The sequence below is a fragment of the Cyprinodon tularosa genome, unplaced genomic scaffold (assembly GCF_016077235.1).
Source record: "Cyprinodon tularosa strain WSP-4 unplaced genomic scaffold, ASM1607723v1 ctg212, whole genome shotgun sequence".
Lineage (NCBI taxonomy): Eukaryota > Metazoa > Chordata > Actinopteri > Cyprinodontiformes > Cyprinodontidae > Cyprinodon > Cyprinodon tularosa.
Window position 1 is genome coordinate 209,232 of NW_024038786.1, and position 18,129 is coordinate 227,360.

Below are 18,129 nucleotides of genomic sequence, written 5' to 3' on the forward strand. Positions count from 1 at the left end.
GCTTGCTTCTAGGACACTGTGTTTTGATTTAGTATCTCAGAGGTCATGATTGCAATCCATTTGACTAATTTTTTCAATTATTTTGGAAGAGAAACAAGTGTGACGCATCAAGAATCCTGTTTTCTAAATGTTCATGCTTTTAAGACCAAATAAAGCTGGAATGTTTGCTGAAAGAAAAAAGTTTAAATTAGCCAAGTCTTCTTTGAGCTGGGCTTTATGAATTTGTAGACTAGTACCTCCCTCTGGTTTTATATAAACGCTCTCTGATTAAATTGGCATTGTTTTATTTTTCAGAAGGCTCGAGTTCCAAATTACATGGCATCATCCTTGAGCATTTCTGTGGTCGAACCACATCAGGAAGGTTAAAGTCCATCTGGGATTGGCACAGCAGACCAGAGCTGCTTTCCTACCCATGATGGTCTCATTGTTGACCCCATTTAAGATGAAGGAGGAGCTACCATTAGATTATTTTGATGCAGTCTTGGGCCCAGTCCAAATACCCCAGAATAGAGAAACAATTATGTTTTTTTTGCCTCAGAGAATTGTTCCTCTGAGTCACAGCAGTTATGCTCCAAAATAACAACTTATAGGAGCGTCAATCCACTTAAACTACATTAATGTTAGAGAGAACTTTTGGGTGTCCATAACTGTTCTGCAATATTGATGTGCATCGTGCATCCACAGTGTTTAACTCTTTAGTTTAAAAGCACAGATTTTAAAATGTTTTTTTTCCAAGAACCTTTCAACAGGTTTAGGTTCATATTTGCATTGCCTTAAAAACATTTCAGCAGCTTCACAGATGGTTCAAAGCCCTCTTCATCCACCCCCCCCGTCAGCATAAACATCCAATGAAACCATTGTGCTCCCAGACTGGAGGAGAACGTGACCCTCTGGTCTCTCTAAATACTTTCTTGTGATCTTTAAAAAGAGGAAAAATCACACAACCGGTTTAAAAAACAAAAATGACCTTTTTATTTTGTTAACAGTTGTTACGATGCCATCTTTTTTTCCACAGATCTGTATATGTATATATCTTTAGAACATGGCACAAGTTTTTCAGTATTTTTTAACCAGTGCTGATGTGTAAACCAAGTAATGCTGACTTTCTTTCTGTATTTACAATAAAATCAAAGAAATGTACAAGACTCCATGGCATTACACAGTTTCAACATGACGTACAGATAAAAACTGATCCCTCTGTACAATCTAACATCATTAGTTAATTAGTGTTTTTTTTAAATTTCATTTCTTTAGAAACAAGTTCATGATCCGTTTTGGCTTCTTCACATACATTTTTTCCCTCACATCTCGACTCTTACCGCTTACCCTCGCTTACGTGACAAACACCTTTAACCATGCTCTCACAGTTATGAGTTCCTTAGAGAAAATAAAGCTAATATCTACATACGACACAAGTCTTCTCATGGTAATGTCCGATATCTCCCTGGAATGATTCCTTCTTATTCTGTTAAATGAAAAATAACCTTTAAAAACATTCCATAATTTCCCTCTTTGGCACACATCCCATCTTTCCTTCTGCTGCTGCTCTGCTGACCCCCCCCTCTCATACAAGCACATCCACTTTAGAACAAACACTCATAAAGCCAAGTTCATGAAAGAAGTTTCCTGTGTTGCTCTTCGGCTCTGCTGCAGGGCGAAAGAAGAATCCGGCAGGACAAAAGTTCTCTGTTTGTAATGCAGACACACGTCTGGACTTAGACCCAGGAATCAGGAGAACCCGGGTACTGCTCTGCCCTGTAGGAAGGCCTCCGTGTGCTAGCGTAATAGTCTACATAATTAGAAGTGGATTTCAGTCCGTGAGGCTGGGAGCTGTAGTCTGCTGTAGGAGGATAGGTGATGACTTCCTCTAAGTATGGTTCGTCGTAGCCGTGAGGATGCTGCACGTACATCCTGTATGTGTCGTAGTTCCTTCGGCTCGCCTCTTCTGAGTAATACAAAGGCTGCAAGAAAAACAGGCCTTCAATTATTCATTCAGTCCATCTGTTACTGTTTGTAACCTAAGGTGTTTCTAAGGCTACAGTCACACTGCAGCATGAAGTGACCCAAATCTGATTTTTTTTTTACCATATGCGACCTGTATTTGATCTTTTCATGGCAGTCTGAACAACACAGATCCGATTTTTTTCCAATGCGACCCAGGCCAATTGGCTATGTGGTCCTGAATCCGATAGGAATCAGATCTTTTCCAGGCCAGGTCGCATTCATCCGACCTGAACGTCATTAATACTCAACACAGGTCACTATTCTGCGACATGCCACGCTAGAAGCGGGAAGAATAAAAGCAACCATGGTGGACGATAATGCGGAAAGTCTTTTTTTTTAACCATTTATCATTGAGTCCTCTACTGCACATGCGGGACACTTGTGTTGTATGAATGCATTTCACACAAGAGATCAGATACAAGTCGCATATATTTGGAAATGTGAACGGCAACGCAAAAAATAAATAAATAAATAAATAAAAAAATCTGATTTCACAAAAAAAACTTAACTGAGCATCAAGGCCTGCAGTGTGAACGTAACCTAAAGGAAATTCCTAGTTTTGGTACTTATTAAGATCAGAACCCCACTGCCATTTATGAAACTCCAAGAACATCTCCAAGGAAATTCAGAGTTTAGCAGACAGGGCAGATTTCACAGCTTTGGGTATATTGGACCTATTACAAAAAAAAAAAAAAACTATGCATCTTCCTGGGAGATCTTTTAATTCGTCAAAGGCCAGGGATCTCTTATGGTGTTCTTCTAGGCTCTAAACTTCACTAACTTTGCTGTATAAATGCATGTCCACTCAGTGGACCAGGGGTTTATTAATGTCTCTGCTATAGAGTTCCTACTGAGATCATTGAGTCCTAAATTGTCAAAATTTCTTTTAGTGTTTGGGAAATACAGTAATTCCAGTATCATGCCTTTAGCAATGAGACAGAGGTGTTGAGAGGGGAATGGCGGCCTAGTGGTAGGGCCATTGCGCTTGGAATCCAGAGGTTCTGAGTGCAGATGCAGATAATAAAATTAGGATGAGGGAGAGACTCATATCTCTTTGTTTATCTAGCTGCCATGATGTCACCCTGCAGATTATGTGGATGCTCATAAAAGTAAAAAAAGAAAACAACCTGATATGTTACACAGTTTCTGATTCACCTCCTCAAAAAGCTGCCATGATTTGCTCCTGGATGTCGTGTTAGTCTGGTGCTGGTGAAGCCAGACATCAAAATCTCTGAAAATCCTAATTTCATTTCCTAATATTCCCCAAAATAAACAAGCAAATAAACAAGCAACTTGATTTCACTGGCGGCTAAAAGGTTTTCTTTAGCTTGTAGAAAGGAATATACTTTATATACTTTAATATTCTTAAAAATATATGAAATACTCAAACTAAAGTTACCTAATATAAAAAAGGATACAGTTTGATTTGCAGATCAAATCAAACTGTATTCTTATTTATATTAAGTAACTTTAGTTTGGATATTTCATAGATTTTTCCACAAACAACATTTAAATTCCTGAGATGACGATTATACATAATATCCTAGATTAATGGTTGATACAATAGTTTAAATGTGATACTATTTTCAAACTATTTTAGGGTGTTTCACCATATTCATTAATAGACTTCTCAAATTCATCCTCCACTTAATGGTTTCAATCTCATGTGTGTCCAGCTGCATCAGAGAGCCAGCTAATAAAAGATGCTCTAGTCCTTATGTCTCAGATCTCTGATGCAATAGAAAACCATTTCAATGTAAACAATGAATGTTGATTAGCAATAAAAATAATGATCATCATCTCAACTTATGCAAAAGTTGAAATAATATTATCAGAGTCTCTTTCTGTTCCTTCCTCTGCATGTCTGTTATGTGAAGAGACACACATGGATGTGTCCTACCGAGACAGCCGGGCGAGACACAGAGAGGACATCCCAAACTCAGCAGTCACATCCACTCTTGCTCAAACAATAGTTGATGTGCTGGGTTATTCCCAGCAGTACCAGAGGAATATGTGCCAGGTTCTTTGTACTGGTGAAGAGGGGTAAAACAGCCGGGAGGCTCCTAACTAACTTGAACTACTTTTCTTCAGGTCATTTCAAATCGTCCTTCAGAAACAAAGATCTACTCAAAGAAAATTAAGGAATTTCTAAAATATTCCTCAACCTTTTCCTCAAATAAAAAAACAGTTGCATTGGTGGTCTTTTACAACTAAGAGGGTTGAGAGAACCTGTTGATTTCCTTGAAAATATTCCATCTAATTTGACCTTTACATCCCCATACATATTGTCAATGTGTTAAGCTTTGCATGTTAACCTGCTTTACTAAAACCATGTTTGAGGTGGAAAATTCTGAGCAAGTTATTTTGCCTAGAGTAAAGGACGGTGCAATATAACAAGTATAGTCGATGTATGGTGTTTTGTTCAACATGCAATGTCTTAAATGATCAAATCTGGACTTTTCAAGTTTTCATTTTCATAGGAAATTGTAGCTCTTCTGTATTAGATTAGCCGGAAGCCTAATTTCTCTCACGATCCTCCTCATCTATCCGCAAAATCTCTTACAGGCTAATTATTTACCACCTGAGATCAGGAAGTTTGGCGATACCACTTAATATCTAAGCAGTCCAGTAAGAAAAGGATTTTTAATGTTGATTGTTAATTTAATAGCTGGATAAATCATTTTAAGAGGAAAACTTTTTTAGATGAAGTAATGGGGAGAGTGTGAAGGAGTCATGGTGACATTAAGGGCAAAGTCATCCAGGAGGTGAGATTCCAGCTCATCAGCATCCAAACTGCTTGGATTTGGAACCTAATCTGACAAAAGGATGATAAACCTATTCTAGCGCGTCGCTGCTCAGCTGGTGTCTGTGATGTATCGCCGTGTCAGGTGCTGTGATTTAACTGTTTTTGAGTTAGGAACGTTTTCCCCCCCCTTTTTTAAACACTTTTATTCTGATCTTTGTGCTGCAGTTTTCGATCTTATGTTCAGGTTTATTTGAAACAGTTTATATGTGAATCCTTATGCTGTGGATACTGATCATTCAGTCTGATGAACTGAAGCTCGGCCGTTCTGTTATCATTTTTTGTCCCCTGCTTTTATTAAGTTTTGCTGATACTTCAGTGCTACTGTCCCTGCAAAGAATCCATGTGTTCTGATTACTGATCAGATAGGTTTGTGTTTTTCCATAATGGGCTCTATGCATAACTCCACTACTTCCTGAACATAAGGCACATCTTTTGTTTCTTGTCTTTCATTACTTGTTTTTTGCAAATGTTTGACGGGCAATGGCACTGTTTTCAAAATAACTGCAGGTTATTTGTCTTTAACAGGTCTGGGGACCCCAAAGCACTTTCCACAACATTTGGCCATTCAACCATTCATGGAAACATTAACATGTTGTAGCCATAGCTGCCTTGGGGCAGGCCGACAGAGTCGAGGCTACCATACATAGGCATCACTGAGTCCTCTGACCATGAACAGCAGAAAACAATGAGAGCCTGAGTTCATATTAAGGCTATACTGCCCAGTGCTACTTTTTTTGTAACTTTGAGAAGCCTATTATGTTTAAAGGAGGTATTTTAGGCAAAACAGAGAATATAAGGAAACCTGTATTAATGACCTATATAAATGTAATGAGAAAACTTTAAAGATTAATATAAATAATAAATAAATTGATATGTGTAAGACTGAGCTCTACGTTATCAATCTGGGATGGCTGCCATTCAGTCTGTCCGTGAAAAGAAGGGACGTTTTTACAACAATACTTTGAGGTGATTGGGTGACATGCCAGTTAGTACTCGCCTTCCATATTATGCTTTCAGCCAATCGTAGAGCGAATCGTGAAGTTTCCTAAGTTGATAAATCTAACTTTTTTTTCAAATCCTGTCGGAAGAAATGCACAGACATCTTTCCAATCTACAAATGGACAAAGTGTTTATATTTCCCTTTTTCAAACATAAAAATGTTGCTATTTTTAGCTAAAACTGAGTCAATATGGTATTGACAGTTGAATCCTCCAGAGTAGCCATGTTTGTAATGCCCCAGCAAGGCCCTTCTGACTGTCGTCATTCCTACATGTCCTGCCCCAATAAACACTACTGGCATGTCATTGGTCCGACCTGCTGGTTGTTACGAGATGGACGTATTAGCGAAAGTCTTTCAAAATGAATTTGTTGTGAGACTGAAAACTCTCATGACAATCCAGCTTGCAGTGCAAGGTTACATAGAGCCAGCTGTTATCCCAAAAACTGAGACAGACGCAAGCTAGATCCAAAGGAAAGCTGAACCTGCAGCTCTCCTCAGACCAAAGTACGGAAACTTTTCCAGCTTCAACATGGGAGTTAGAAGCTGACAGACCAAGCTTGGTTTTATCTTCCCTTTCTTTCCTTAGTTAAAAGTGAAAGACTGGAGTCAAAATTCAACTGAACAGTCCTTACTCCATGTCTCCGAGAAGTAAAAAAAAGTAAAGTGTAGGCATCTGTCTGTCTGTATATCTATCAGTCAAAATTTTGTTCTGCTTTTTTGCACAATGGCAAAAAGCTGAGTTCCGATTATGATTTATTCTCTAAATTTTTTCGATAGTTTGTAAGAAAAAGAGACTGTGATTTGGGCCAAGATTTCTCTGAACAAATGTTATATTCACCTGTGTTCTTCTGGGCTCCTCCCTTGTGGGTGATGAGTAGTAATAAGGAGAAGATTTAGCAGACCCTGGAAAAACAACAATAAAGTTACTACTGCTATGAAAGAAATAGCGAATTTTAGATGAATACACCTTATTTAATATCAGACAGAGAGTCTGTACATCCCTTCAGGGCAGATGTTGGTATTTAGATAAAGTAGGATCAAGATGTGTGGGGCTGCGCTGGAGAGAAATAACACCAGATAATGGGGCTGGCCTGTGCTGCACTGTAGTTTACATAACCCATGGGGATGGGTATTTTCTTTGGCCCTTTATCAAACTGTTGGAATCCAGAAACTCAGAACATCAATTGTGGAGGCTTGGTTTGTTTGCTCTGCCCGCCTCCTGCTCCCACCAACCAGCAAAGGTTGGCGAGGGCTCTGGCTTGGATGGAGTGTGTCTGGGCTGCCCACTCAAAGCCTGTCTGTGACTATGACCTAATGTATTAATAGCTCCATTTTGAAGCGATCACTCCTAGACAGCAGACAGACTTCAATCCAGTGGGGAGAAACAGGTCTTATCTTTAACACATCGATTGTCAAAAACCAGACAAAAGAGGATTGGGGTCTACTGGGAAAATTTTGGAGATCATAGAAGAAAATGAAATGGAACCAAAATGGCACAAAAAGCTGCTTCAATTCTACAGCAGATAATTCAACATTTCTTTTTGAAATTCAACATCTTTCATTTCCATACCTGTATACTGTTTTCTATGAATACTGCCGTCTCCTTGGTAATTATAAAACTGCATAGTTGACTGAGCTCTCTGATAATCTCTGATTGAGCCTCTGTGCTCCTTGATGCCCAGCATTGCAGGAGATGATGTGGCACTGGCGGCTGTGGAGAAAAATATAGAAAAGCCTGTTTAATTTCCATGGCTCATTCTTTCACTGCTGCAGTCTGTCTGCTAGCAGAACGCACCGGGGTGGCTGAGCGGGGACATCTGGATGGTGCTGGTGGGGAGCGTGGGTTGGGACCTGAACCTGTCCCGTTCCAGTGTTGACACGGGGGTGATGAAATGGGTTTGGTTCCAGCCATCCTGTGAGCGATAAAGAGTCAGTCCTACATCTTTGAGCTTTGTCCCATTTTGCTGGATTAGATGTCAAAGATCGACACAAAGTGGAGCGCAGTTGTGCAGTGAATTGAAAATTCTTTCAACATTTCTGTTATGCATTTGTAAAAAAGTCCCTTTATACTAAAAACACGTTTCACACTAGCTGCAAATCTTGTGGTTTATGTTTCTACTAGCTTTCCTCAATATCTGACTCAAACTTTTCTCCCAGACTCTTTTGGAAAAACTTCCCATTCTGAGGATGAAAAATGACTGAGACATTTAATTATTAATCATGATCACCCATTCACCTTTAGAATCCACTATGATTAGGCCATTTAACAAATCAATATGCTCTGATCTAAACAGATGGTTTATAGCTGTAGCTAAATAAGGTCAACCTTCATTATTGTCTTCTGGAGCCTCTAACAGGTTTTCTTTTCTCAAACCATCAGCAAATAACAAAGAACAGCTTTCCTGTAACTGCTGAAGAAAACCATCCCCACAGCATGATGCTGCCAACTCCATGTTTCATAGTGGGGATGATTTACTCAGGGTGATGAGAGAAGTTTTTCATCACTAGAAATCATAGTGAAGAGCAACTAAGGTCAGATTTGTGCAGTTCTGAACTAAAGCTGTCATTAGAAGTAAATCTGAACGAGTTTGCCAAAGATCAAGATTTCGATTTTCAAGCAATATTGTGACTTTTTTTCGATTCCCCTTTACACTAAGCACCAATCTGTAGATGTGTCACTTGAGGATTTCATTTTCCATTTTTTTGCAGGACTTTCTTGTACAATTTGTGTGAAAAAGTTCCTACTTCCTGCAACTGTCTTGTCCCTTCTGTGTTGTTTCAAAGCAATTTTAAGCAGATTACTGCCACCTAAAAGCTTGGAGGGAGAAATTTACTTACTTTTGTTAAATGTAATTTGACTAAAATTGAGTGCTTCTGTGATATGAAAATAGCATTTTCGCTAAATTGCAATTATATTACAAATGCAATTAATTGCCCATCCCTAGCTGTCATGTGAGTATATAAACAGCTGCGGTTTCATTACAAATATGCGTAAAACTAAGTTATTCTGCTCATTTTGAAAATGTTAAGTTTTGCAATTGTAGTGCTTCCATTTAATAACAAATACAATTAAAATTACATGTGAATACATTTGTTGATGTGATAACTCTAAAAAAACATGACAGCGGCAGATTAAAACCCATGAGATATATCCATACTTCATCCACGGCTCTAGTGGGCGCCATTATCCTAAAAACATTTCTGGTCTTCTTTTCTTTGTCCTTTCACAAGGCAGTAAAATGACCGTGCAAAAAAACTTGTGTGATGGAAATTTTTTTTTTCCATTGGAGGTTTTCGATAAATACGGATTTTGATAAGACCAAAAATCCCTTCATCTAAGTATTAAAAACTTTTTATGAAAAAGAAAAATAAGTGTATGTTTTTAGCAAAATTTTTTGTTTTAATTGGAATTTGTGCAATTTGATGGTTAACGGAAGCACAGCTTATGTGACGTTATTTAGGTAAACCACAATCCAAATAAAATATACAACAGATGTTGGCTTTAAGGTGAAAAAAATTTAAGTTAATAAAAGCTTCTGCTAAGTCCTGTTTAATAAATAAAACATGAAACATTACTTCTACAACAGCTTATATTTAAAACGTTGATAAAATGATGACAGGTTTTCTCATAAAGCAGACTGTGCAAACCTTTTTATAGATGGGCCGTAGATCCCTGTACTGCCATAGTGTGTTCAGCACCTGAGCTGCTGCTTTCACCACCTTCACTGAGTACCTGGAAAACAGTTACAAACTTTATTCTGCATTTCTGAAAACCCCTGAATCTTTCCAACAAAATATATAATGCATCATGAGTATCATAAGATAAAATGATTGATGGAGCAGGCTGTCCTAAATGTGCTTTAACCTGAAATATTCTAGGATACACAGCAAGACAAAAATAGCTACTGCAGCATTGTTCCAAGGGGATGCAGACACTGCCACCTCTCCGCCGGTTTCAGCAAAGCTGTTACACAGTGTTCTTTTGTGCAAGAACCACTGCTTAGTGTTCACGATTGTTAAAGCGAGCGTGCACTGGTAACCCACCTGTCTCCTCTGCCCTTGGTGATGTCCACCAGCTTCTTGATGCCACCTGTGTCGGCCAAGGCCTTCGCGTTTTCCATGTTTTTGCTGGTGACCTCGTGCAGCGTGCAACAGATGGCAGCCATGGTCTCATCTGACAGCAGGGTGGTGTTCCCCCCAGGGAGGCGGTTTACCAGGTCCCTCATTGCGTACTTCCCTGCAGGGGAGAGAGAGGGGAGACTTGGAGCTTATGCGTCATGGCGTATTATGCTGCAGGTTTGCTGCAGGAGGACAGAAAAAAGGGGTGATGCATCACATGTGTTCCATCTTTTTAACATGTTATGTAATGCACATATAAATGTATTTTATGCTGACCTTAACTGCACGTAAAGGCACCTCTATACAGAATAATACATCCAAATCTGCTGGGGTCTGCAGCATGGCAGGCAGTTTTACTAAATGACACAGTAAGGCTGTTTCATTGTGAGGGAGGATTGCCTCCCTTATCTGTCCTTCAGTGCTGCAGCGCAGCTAAAAACGCTAAACATTTACTGCACCAAGTGAAACAAACACCTCAAAAAGCATTTTTAACCATCAATAAAATCTCATTAACCCCCACCCTCAGACATTGCTGCTACTGAATAAATATTCATCTCACATATTGACAGCCTTTGATGAAGGAAAACAATTTATTTCAGCTTTAGCAGAACATGTACTCACCATGGCATGAACAGTATCTCCATATTAGGCAGTCAATAACTGCTTTGTTTTTCTTTTTTATATTCTGGGATTGTATAATTATAGGCACCTTCCTCAGACAGCCCCCCAGAAACGGCCACCCAGCAGTGCTAATGTTTGCTTGAATGTCCTGCTAAAAGGTTTGCATTAACCAGATACACTATATTGCCAAAAGTATTTGCTCACCCATCCAAATTATTGGAATCAAGTGTTCCAATCACTTCCATGGCCACAGGTGTATAAATTCAAGCACCTAGGCATGCAGACTGTTTTTACAAACATTTGTGAAAGAATGGGTCGCTCTCAGGAGCTCAGTGAATTCCAGCGTGGAACTGTGATAGGATGCCACCTGTGCAACAAATCCAGTCGTGAAATTTCCTCGCTCCTAAATATTCCACAGTCAACTGTCAGCTGTATTATAAGAAAATGGAAGTGTTTGGGAACGACAGCAACTCAGCCACGAAGTGGTAGGCCACGTAAACTGACGGAGCGGGGTCAGCGGATGCTGAAGCGCATAGTGCGAAGAGGTCGCCAACTTTCTGCAGAGTCAATCACTACAGACCTCCAAACTTCATGTGGCCTTCAGATTAGCTCAAGAACAGTGCGCAGAGAGCTTCATGGAATGGGTTTCCATGGTCGAGCAGCTGCATCCAAGCCATACATCACCAAGTGCAATGCAAAGCGTCGGATGCGGTGGTGTAAAGCACGCCGCCACTGGACTCTAGAGCAGTGGAGACGCGTTCTCTGGAGTGACGAATCGCGCTTCTCCATCTGGCAATCTGATGGACGGGTCTGGGTTTGGCGGTTGCCAGGAGAACGGTACTTGTCTGACTGCATTGTGCCAAGTGTAAAGTTTGGTGGAGGGGGGATTATGGTGTGGGGTTGTTTTTCAGGAGCTGGGCTTGGCCCCTTAGTTCCAGTGAAAGGAACTCTGAATGCTTCAGCATACCAAGACATTTTGGACAATTCCATGCTCCCAACTTTGTGGGAACAGTTTGGAGCTGGCCCCTTCCTCTTCCAACATGACTGTGCACCAGTGCACAAAGCAAGGTCCATAAAGACATGGATGACAGAGTCTGGTGTGGATGAACTTGACTGGCCTGCACAGAGTCCTGACCTCAACCCGATAGAACACCTTTGGGATGAATTAGAGCGGAGACTGAGAGCCAGGCCTTCTCGTCCAACATCAGTGTGCGACCTCACAAATGCGCTTCTGGAAGAATGGTCAAAAATTCCCATAAACACACTCCTAAACCTTGTGGACAGCCTTCCCAGAAGAGTTGAAGCTGTTCTAGCTGCAAAGGGTGGACCGACGTCATATTGAACCCTATGGATTAGGAACGGGATGTCACTTAAGCTCATATGTGAGTCAAGGCAGGTGAGCAAATACTTTTGGCAATATAGTGTATATGGAGGTGCCTTAAAAAGGCAAATACAAACATAAGCTTTTCTTTATGTACTGCATCATACCTGGCGCTAAATATAAAGATAAATTACAGTGTTCAGAGAGGATGCTGACAGGAACACGCAGAGATATCAGGGACTATTTAATAGGTAACTATATTTTCTAAAACATTAAAACTGATTTAGCTTCAAAAAGGTAGAAATAGAAAGAAAACTTCCAGTGAATAACATGAAGGAAGTATGAACTCTAGTAAAGTTGATCTTCTTGAGCTCCAACCTTTGGAAATCTGCCACTGAATTCTGATCTGTGATCAGTTCCTGGACCATTAAAACATTAAAGGTTTGGTGTCAGATGGCTTCAGCGCCTCACTATCCTTCAGCTTTTAGACCATATGTTCTGGCAGCCAATCAACTCAACCTTTTCCATTACTTGACTTTAAATCTACTTTCCAGAAAGTTAAGCATTTTTTCCACATGGGCTGGTGCAAAGCTTCAGTTTATGATCTATTCTCAGGCTGAGAGTGCCAGATGAATTCCTTTTGGAGACTCTGGAATAATACATTTCTCTCCTAATTATTTTAAAACAACGGTTAATGACGATTTTGGGTTCATTATTGTTTGAAATCTGGCTCTAACAATGTTCTTGCATTGTGTAAGTCTGTATATCCCTTTGATTATCCAGTTATATTTTGCAGGGGCTATTTTCTTCCCTCCATCTGTAGTCAATCATCATCACTTTACAAGAAGTAAATGGGCCTTGGCAAGCCAGAAGAGTGTTTTTGGACTATGTCTACAGTGAATATAGGTAAACTTCAGATGATATTTAGAAGAACAACATATGTGAATTTTTTAAGCTGTTTGTGTATTAATCGAAGCCAAACACATTCACAGCATGGCCTCTGACCAAGCTACATTAAACAACAGCTACATTATAAAGCAGCAAAACTCATAAAGGCTCATACAGAATCTGTGTTTCATTTTATCAGCTCAAGCTGTATTTTATACACTACAATGTAACTCCTGACCTATAAGCTCCTTGTTCCTGATGTCGAGGGCCATGTTTCTCAGAGCTGTGGCGACAGAACACACCACCCTGTCGTTGTCCATCCGCAGTAGTTCCACCAGGATCGGAAGCCCTTTCTCTTTGCGAACCGCTGCACGGATATAAGCTGCAAACTGAATGCAGAAAAGATGAAAATTTCATTAAGGTCTCCCTGCCACATAGGAATACTGATGGGTTTGAGATTTGCATGTTAACGTTTGTGATTTCAAGCGTTAAACGGAGATTAGTTTGACTGACGAAGAAGAGGTGAGCTGCTTAAAATCCATTTATATTTGCTGAGTAGATGGATCATTTCAAACATTATACAGCTACAGTAGAACAGTGTCAGAAAATGTTTGCATTTTTGCTTTGATGAATACACATTTAGACGTTACCTTCCAGTTGCCAGCTGACAGGTTCTGAAGGGAACCTGCTGAGCCTTCTAGGGTGGCCGGGTTGGAGCTCTCAGCCAGCAGCATCAGATAAGGTTTTACAACCGAAGGATGCCAAAGCATTTCTGCCCCTTTTGGCGACTTGGAGAAGCCTGGGATAGGCCCCACACCGTCCCACTGAAGACACAGTAAGTTACTAGTTAGACTGAGAATGCAGGATGCTTTAGAAATGTATCATGATTTTACGTTATTAGATACGCTGTGAAAAAAATGTTTCCTTGATCTGCTCTGATTACTGATCAGCAAGTCAAAAACTAAAAACACATAAAAAACAGCTGATTTATGTTTCCTGTTAATGAAAAAAACATCAGACAATGGTTGGGAAGTTAACTTTGGTGCAAAATCTAAGACCTAAACAGCAAATTTTCCCCTTATATATAGTTCTTAAATAGAGCAAAACAAAATGAACGTCAATTGTTAAAGGAAAGGAAGACTGATGATCTAGATCTTATGAAGCATAAACAAGCAAAATAATCCAAATGCAAATGACTTTAGTTATGGTAGAACACCCACTGAGTCTTCGTGCAGGCTGTTTTTCTTCTTTTTTCTCTTCCTGCCCCAGCAGCTGGACTCCAGCTCTTTACTGGGCGACTCTCTGCCCAGTAAGCCGTCCAGTTCCTGGCCGCCTGTCATTCTGGAAGGCACCATCTCCAGCTCCAGACGATAGGACAGGTTCCTCAGAGTGCAAATGCAGTTCTCCACAATCTGCCAGACACAAGTAGATAGAAGCTTCAAACGTATGCGTCGCATGTCACAATTAATGTTAGGAGATACGGCAATCAACACAATTTTTTAGTTAAGATTTTAATATTATTTCCCAATGTTAAAATGCACATCTTATGCAAACATTGTATATATATTGCAGTTTAACTAATTTGATAAATAACGGGGAAAAAAATGATTTAATCATGTAGTTTAGAAAGTAAACAACAATAAAACACAACAGCGGAGGGGTACTTTAGCTTGGGATGAAAACATCGTATCGTAATATTTATTATGTTTATCTATATTTTCAACCTGAAATGAATAGCCAATAAATATTGGCTTGCAAACAGATTTTTGAGATATTAATGTTGCTCCCAATGATATTTCGACTGCAGTAAATTTTGCTATGAATTATGCAGCACGACTTTTAACTTGCATAGATAAAATAAAAAGGAATAGTAAAAAAAAAGGCCAAACAACAATCTGTTGTGCTTTACAATACCAACATCTTTAGGCGAGTTGATTAGAAAGGCTAATAATATGGATATTAAATAATGTTCCAAAAGTGTACTAAAACTATATCAAATGCCTTGTTTTTAAATTATTTCCACATCATGTTCCATTGCTTAGCCTTAACCAACCTCTGCAAATATTATCTGTTGGACAAAGTGTCTTTCCTACAGGGAAAAACAATCTCTACGTTTCAGATGATCCAGTTAAATGTCGTACATGTGTGGGAGATGTTCTCCGTTTTCCACAGCAGCCATTAAATAAATGTTAATTTAGTGTGTGATTAACATCTGATGCTGAAGGTTCTCCATTATGTTCATTCTGGCTGTGCTTTGGGTGACAAAAGCACATGAACCAGTTTCTGCTAACTGCTCTTAGGGTCATTTTGACACAGGCAATAAAATGATCCAAAGAGGATAACTGTGGTATTTTCTCCAGAGATTCTTATCGACTGGCTAAGTGTTCTCCTCTAGGCCTGTGTATGTGTGTGTGTGTGTGTGTGGACAGGGGGAGGGCAGCAGGATATGTGTGGGTTACCTTGCTGTCGAAGTCAGAAGTGTTTACACAGGTTTTGATGACGTAGAGCAGTGAGTCAACCAGGCCATCACAGGTACGCATCTGTTTTCTGGCCTCCTCACCAGCTGAACTCAGGTTCCTTTGAAAAAAACATGAACACATGAGAACGCACACACACACACACACACATTAAGCATTTAATTTGGGGCTTTACCCAGTAAACAAACACCCAACAGGAGGGCTGTGTGTGTGTCTCCTACTTGAAATGGTAATGTGGGCTTGTTCCCAGTCACCATCTTTAATGTATGAGGAGTGTTTGTATGGCCTGACTCAAGTAATTATGGCTCTTTTCTGAGTAAATAAAGAGTTTTTAACTATACCTTTGAATGTTGACATAATGCAGAAACATACACACAGTTCAAGTGAGTACCGCTAATTACAGCTTAAAGCAAAATAGGGCAGGAAAAATAAAAAACCTTTTGTAATCTCTAACTCTAAAAGTCTTTGTATAGAAATTCCAGACATTTCCAGAATCTTCTTTCTAGAGCTCTCTGGAAGTCAGGCTTATTTGACTAAACTATCAAAGTCCACCATGAACTAATGGCAGATGATTCTGTAGGAGGCAGCTTTTAAGTGTGAAACTAGCAGAACCTGTACAGATAATAATGAATGGATGAAAGAAGAGATGCAAGGAAGAGGAGACACAATAAAAGAAGCAAAGAAGATGCATCAAAGGAAAGATAAAGGAAGGAAAAGCAAAAGTAAGCACAGAAAAAAAAAAAACCTAAAGCAAAAAAAAGGAGAAAAGACATATGATGGGCTGCAAGATGCAAGGTAAGGAGGGACCAAAAGATAAGATGAGGGAAGAAGAAAATACACAATAAAGGAAGGAAACCAGAGTAAATTAAAAAGAACTGAAGAAAGAATATAAAGACACAGAGAGAAAAAAATGAAATACAACATAAAGATAGAAAAGACGAGGAAATACTTAAGAGAAATGATGAGCAGGAAGGAGAGTTAAAGGCAAGAAGGAAGGTGACTATGAAGAAAGAAAGGAATAAAGAACATGTGAGGAGGGGTAGATGTACAAGAGAAAGAAATATTGACTGGAAAAAATAAAGCAAGAGTGGAAGGAAGAAAAGTGTACCTTTGTCTGCAACATACTGATTGTAATAGCACTGAAAGCCCACAGGGGGGTGCTAGTGCCCAGTGTGCTCATCAGGTGGTTTACCTAAGGCAACCTGTAGTGTTCCTTAGCACCAGGGAGGAGTGAAACTTCAGCTTGTGGTCATCATCGAAGGTTGAGCTGCTCCATCCGGAGTGAGGGATAATCACAGTGTTGGTCAGAGTGGATAAGGCGTCCCGGATGATTGTCATTTTGACAGCGTCGCAGGAAGAAAGGTTCCACAGAACCCCTGAGGGGGAAAAAAAAAATCCAATGCTCCTCTTTAGTTTGCTCTTATCTACAGTTAAAAAAATCCACAACAACCTGAAAGGAGCTCAGAATGGTTCCAAGAAGAAATGCATACAAACAAGCATGGATCAGATGCAGAGCCTCAGGTCAAACACTTTATAGAATAAAACCATGGCTTTAGCATCAAAATTCATCTAAAGAGGATATCCTCGAGGTGCAGATTATTACTTGGATTGAAAAAAAGGAAGGGATGAGGCAAGGATCCTTATGGCTCAGTCCTTTAAAATGAAGTATAACGGAAAGTCTTCTATCATTTCACTCTATTCAAAAATGCTTATGGTAACCACCGATAATCGTGCGCAATCCTGACAGCCTTTGATGCTGCATCTGTTGAGGATTAGTCGACATGTAGCATGTTCTCCTGATTAGATGCCTCTCACTGCAAGGCTTATTCTAAGGCACTAGCCGCCTTCTGCAGGGTATCTGTAACCTTGCAGAAGGCTATTGCTGCACAAGCATTAGTGCATAGTAAAATCTTGGGAGCGAACAGAGAGCACAACTTCACAAATGCTGCGGTGACAAATCTGAAATGGACATGTAAAGCATGCATGTGCACAGCCAGATAAAGTCTGATATGCTGCTATGTGTGCACAATTTACTCTGCAAATAAAAAAAATAAAAATAGATCGATCAAACTTCTAGAATTAATTTAATGCAAAAAATATATATCTTTCTGTCATGTAAAAATCCTTGAGATAACATTGGTTGTTAAATGGGGTTATGATATAAATAAGATGAACTGACTTGAAGAAAAATCCTCGATTCATTCTGCATTTCTCGCACAGAAATAAATCTTTTTTCTAGTTTTAAATAAAAACAACTCCTGTAGCTTCACTCCAAATCCCCCTTTTTATATTCTCTCAGCATGTAATTCTCTGACTCTGTTTGAGGAAATGAAAATGACAAAGCCTATAATAGATCCCTGTCAGCCCAATTCCCACAGCCCTGACATAAATCTTTATAGAAAGCTATGCAGTGGAAATCTATCGAAATCTATTGTAATATGTAGGGTTAAAAAGTTATGTTCTATTTTACCTTAATGAATCATTTAAAAAAATAGGGGTGAATTATTGCACTTTGTAATGACAGCTCTTTATCACAAGTTCAAAGAAACATCATTTTGTAAATGTTTCAACTGTCCCTGTGTTCTGACAGTAGAATATGAGACTAATGATCTGTGATAAAAAAGGAAAAAATTAAGCTCCTGCCTCCTTCCAGCGGTCCTACTGCTATAGCAGAAAAACATGGCTCCTGGTCAGAAACAACCTATTAGAGCCAGGAGGAATGTCTTATCAGTGTCAATCACACTGCTGTCTGAACTGCTCACACCCCTCCCGTTCAAGCTAAAGGCTGCTGGTGAGCTGCAGCTGTGCATCGCTGTAAAGCACAATGCTGATCTTTCCTCTTTTTGTGCCATAGGTGTTAATATGCCGTCATTGTTAGCCCTGCTAAACAGCC

At 39.5% G+C, this 18,129-nt stretch overlaps 1 protein-coding gene across 5 annotated transcripts in view; it reads right to left on the bottom strand.

The window, feature by feature from the left end:
- Positions 1–1,175: 1,175 nt before the first annotated feature.
- LOC119783883 (plakophilin-4-like) overlaps positions 1,176–18,129 on the bottom strand; it is a 111,227-nt gene continuing 94,273 nt past the window's right edge. For all 5 annotated transcript variants that reach the window (XM_038285604.1, XM_038285606.1, XM_038285602.1 and 2 more), the window contains 11 exons: positions 16,429–16,612; positions 15,219–15,336; positions 13,980–14,171; positions 13,410–13,583; positions 12,998–13,148; positions 9,855–10,047; positions 9,459–9,543; positions 7,606–7,723; positions 7,381–7,521; positions 6,649–6,713; positions 1,176–1,961 (listed from right to left, as the gene is read on the bottom strand). In XM_038285604.1, coding sequence (XP_038141532.1) covers positions 1,716–1,961; positions 6,649–6,713; positions 7,381–7,521; positions 7,606–7,723; positions 9,459–9,543; positions 9,855–10,047; positions 12,998–13,148; positions 13,410–13,583; positions 13,980–14,171; positions 15,219–15,336; positions 16,429–16,612 — 1,667 coding nt within the window. In that variant the 3' untranslated portion in view covers positions 1,176–1,715. The remainder of the gene's footprint in view (positions 1,962–6,648; positions 6,714–7,380; positions 7,522–7,605; positions 7,724–9,458; positions 9,544–9,854; positions 10,048–12,997; positions 13,149–13,409; positions 13,584–13,979; positions 14,172–15,218; positions 15,337–16,428; positions 16,613–18,129) is intronic.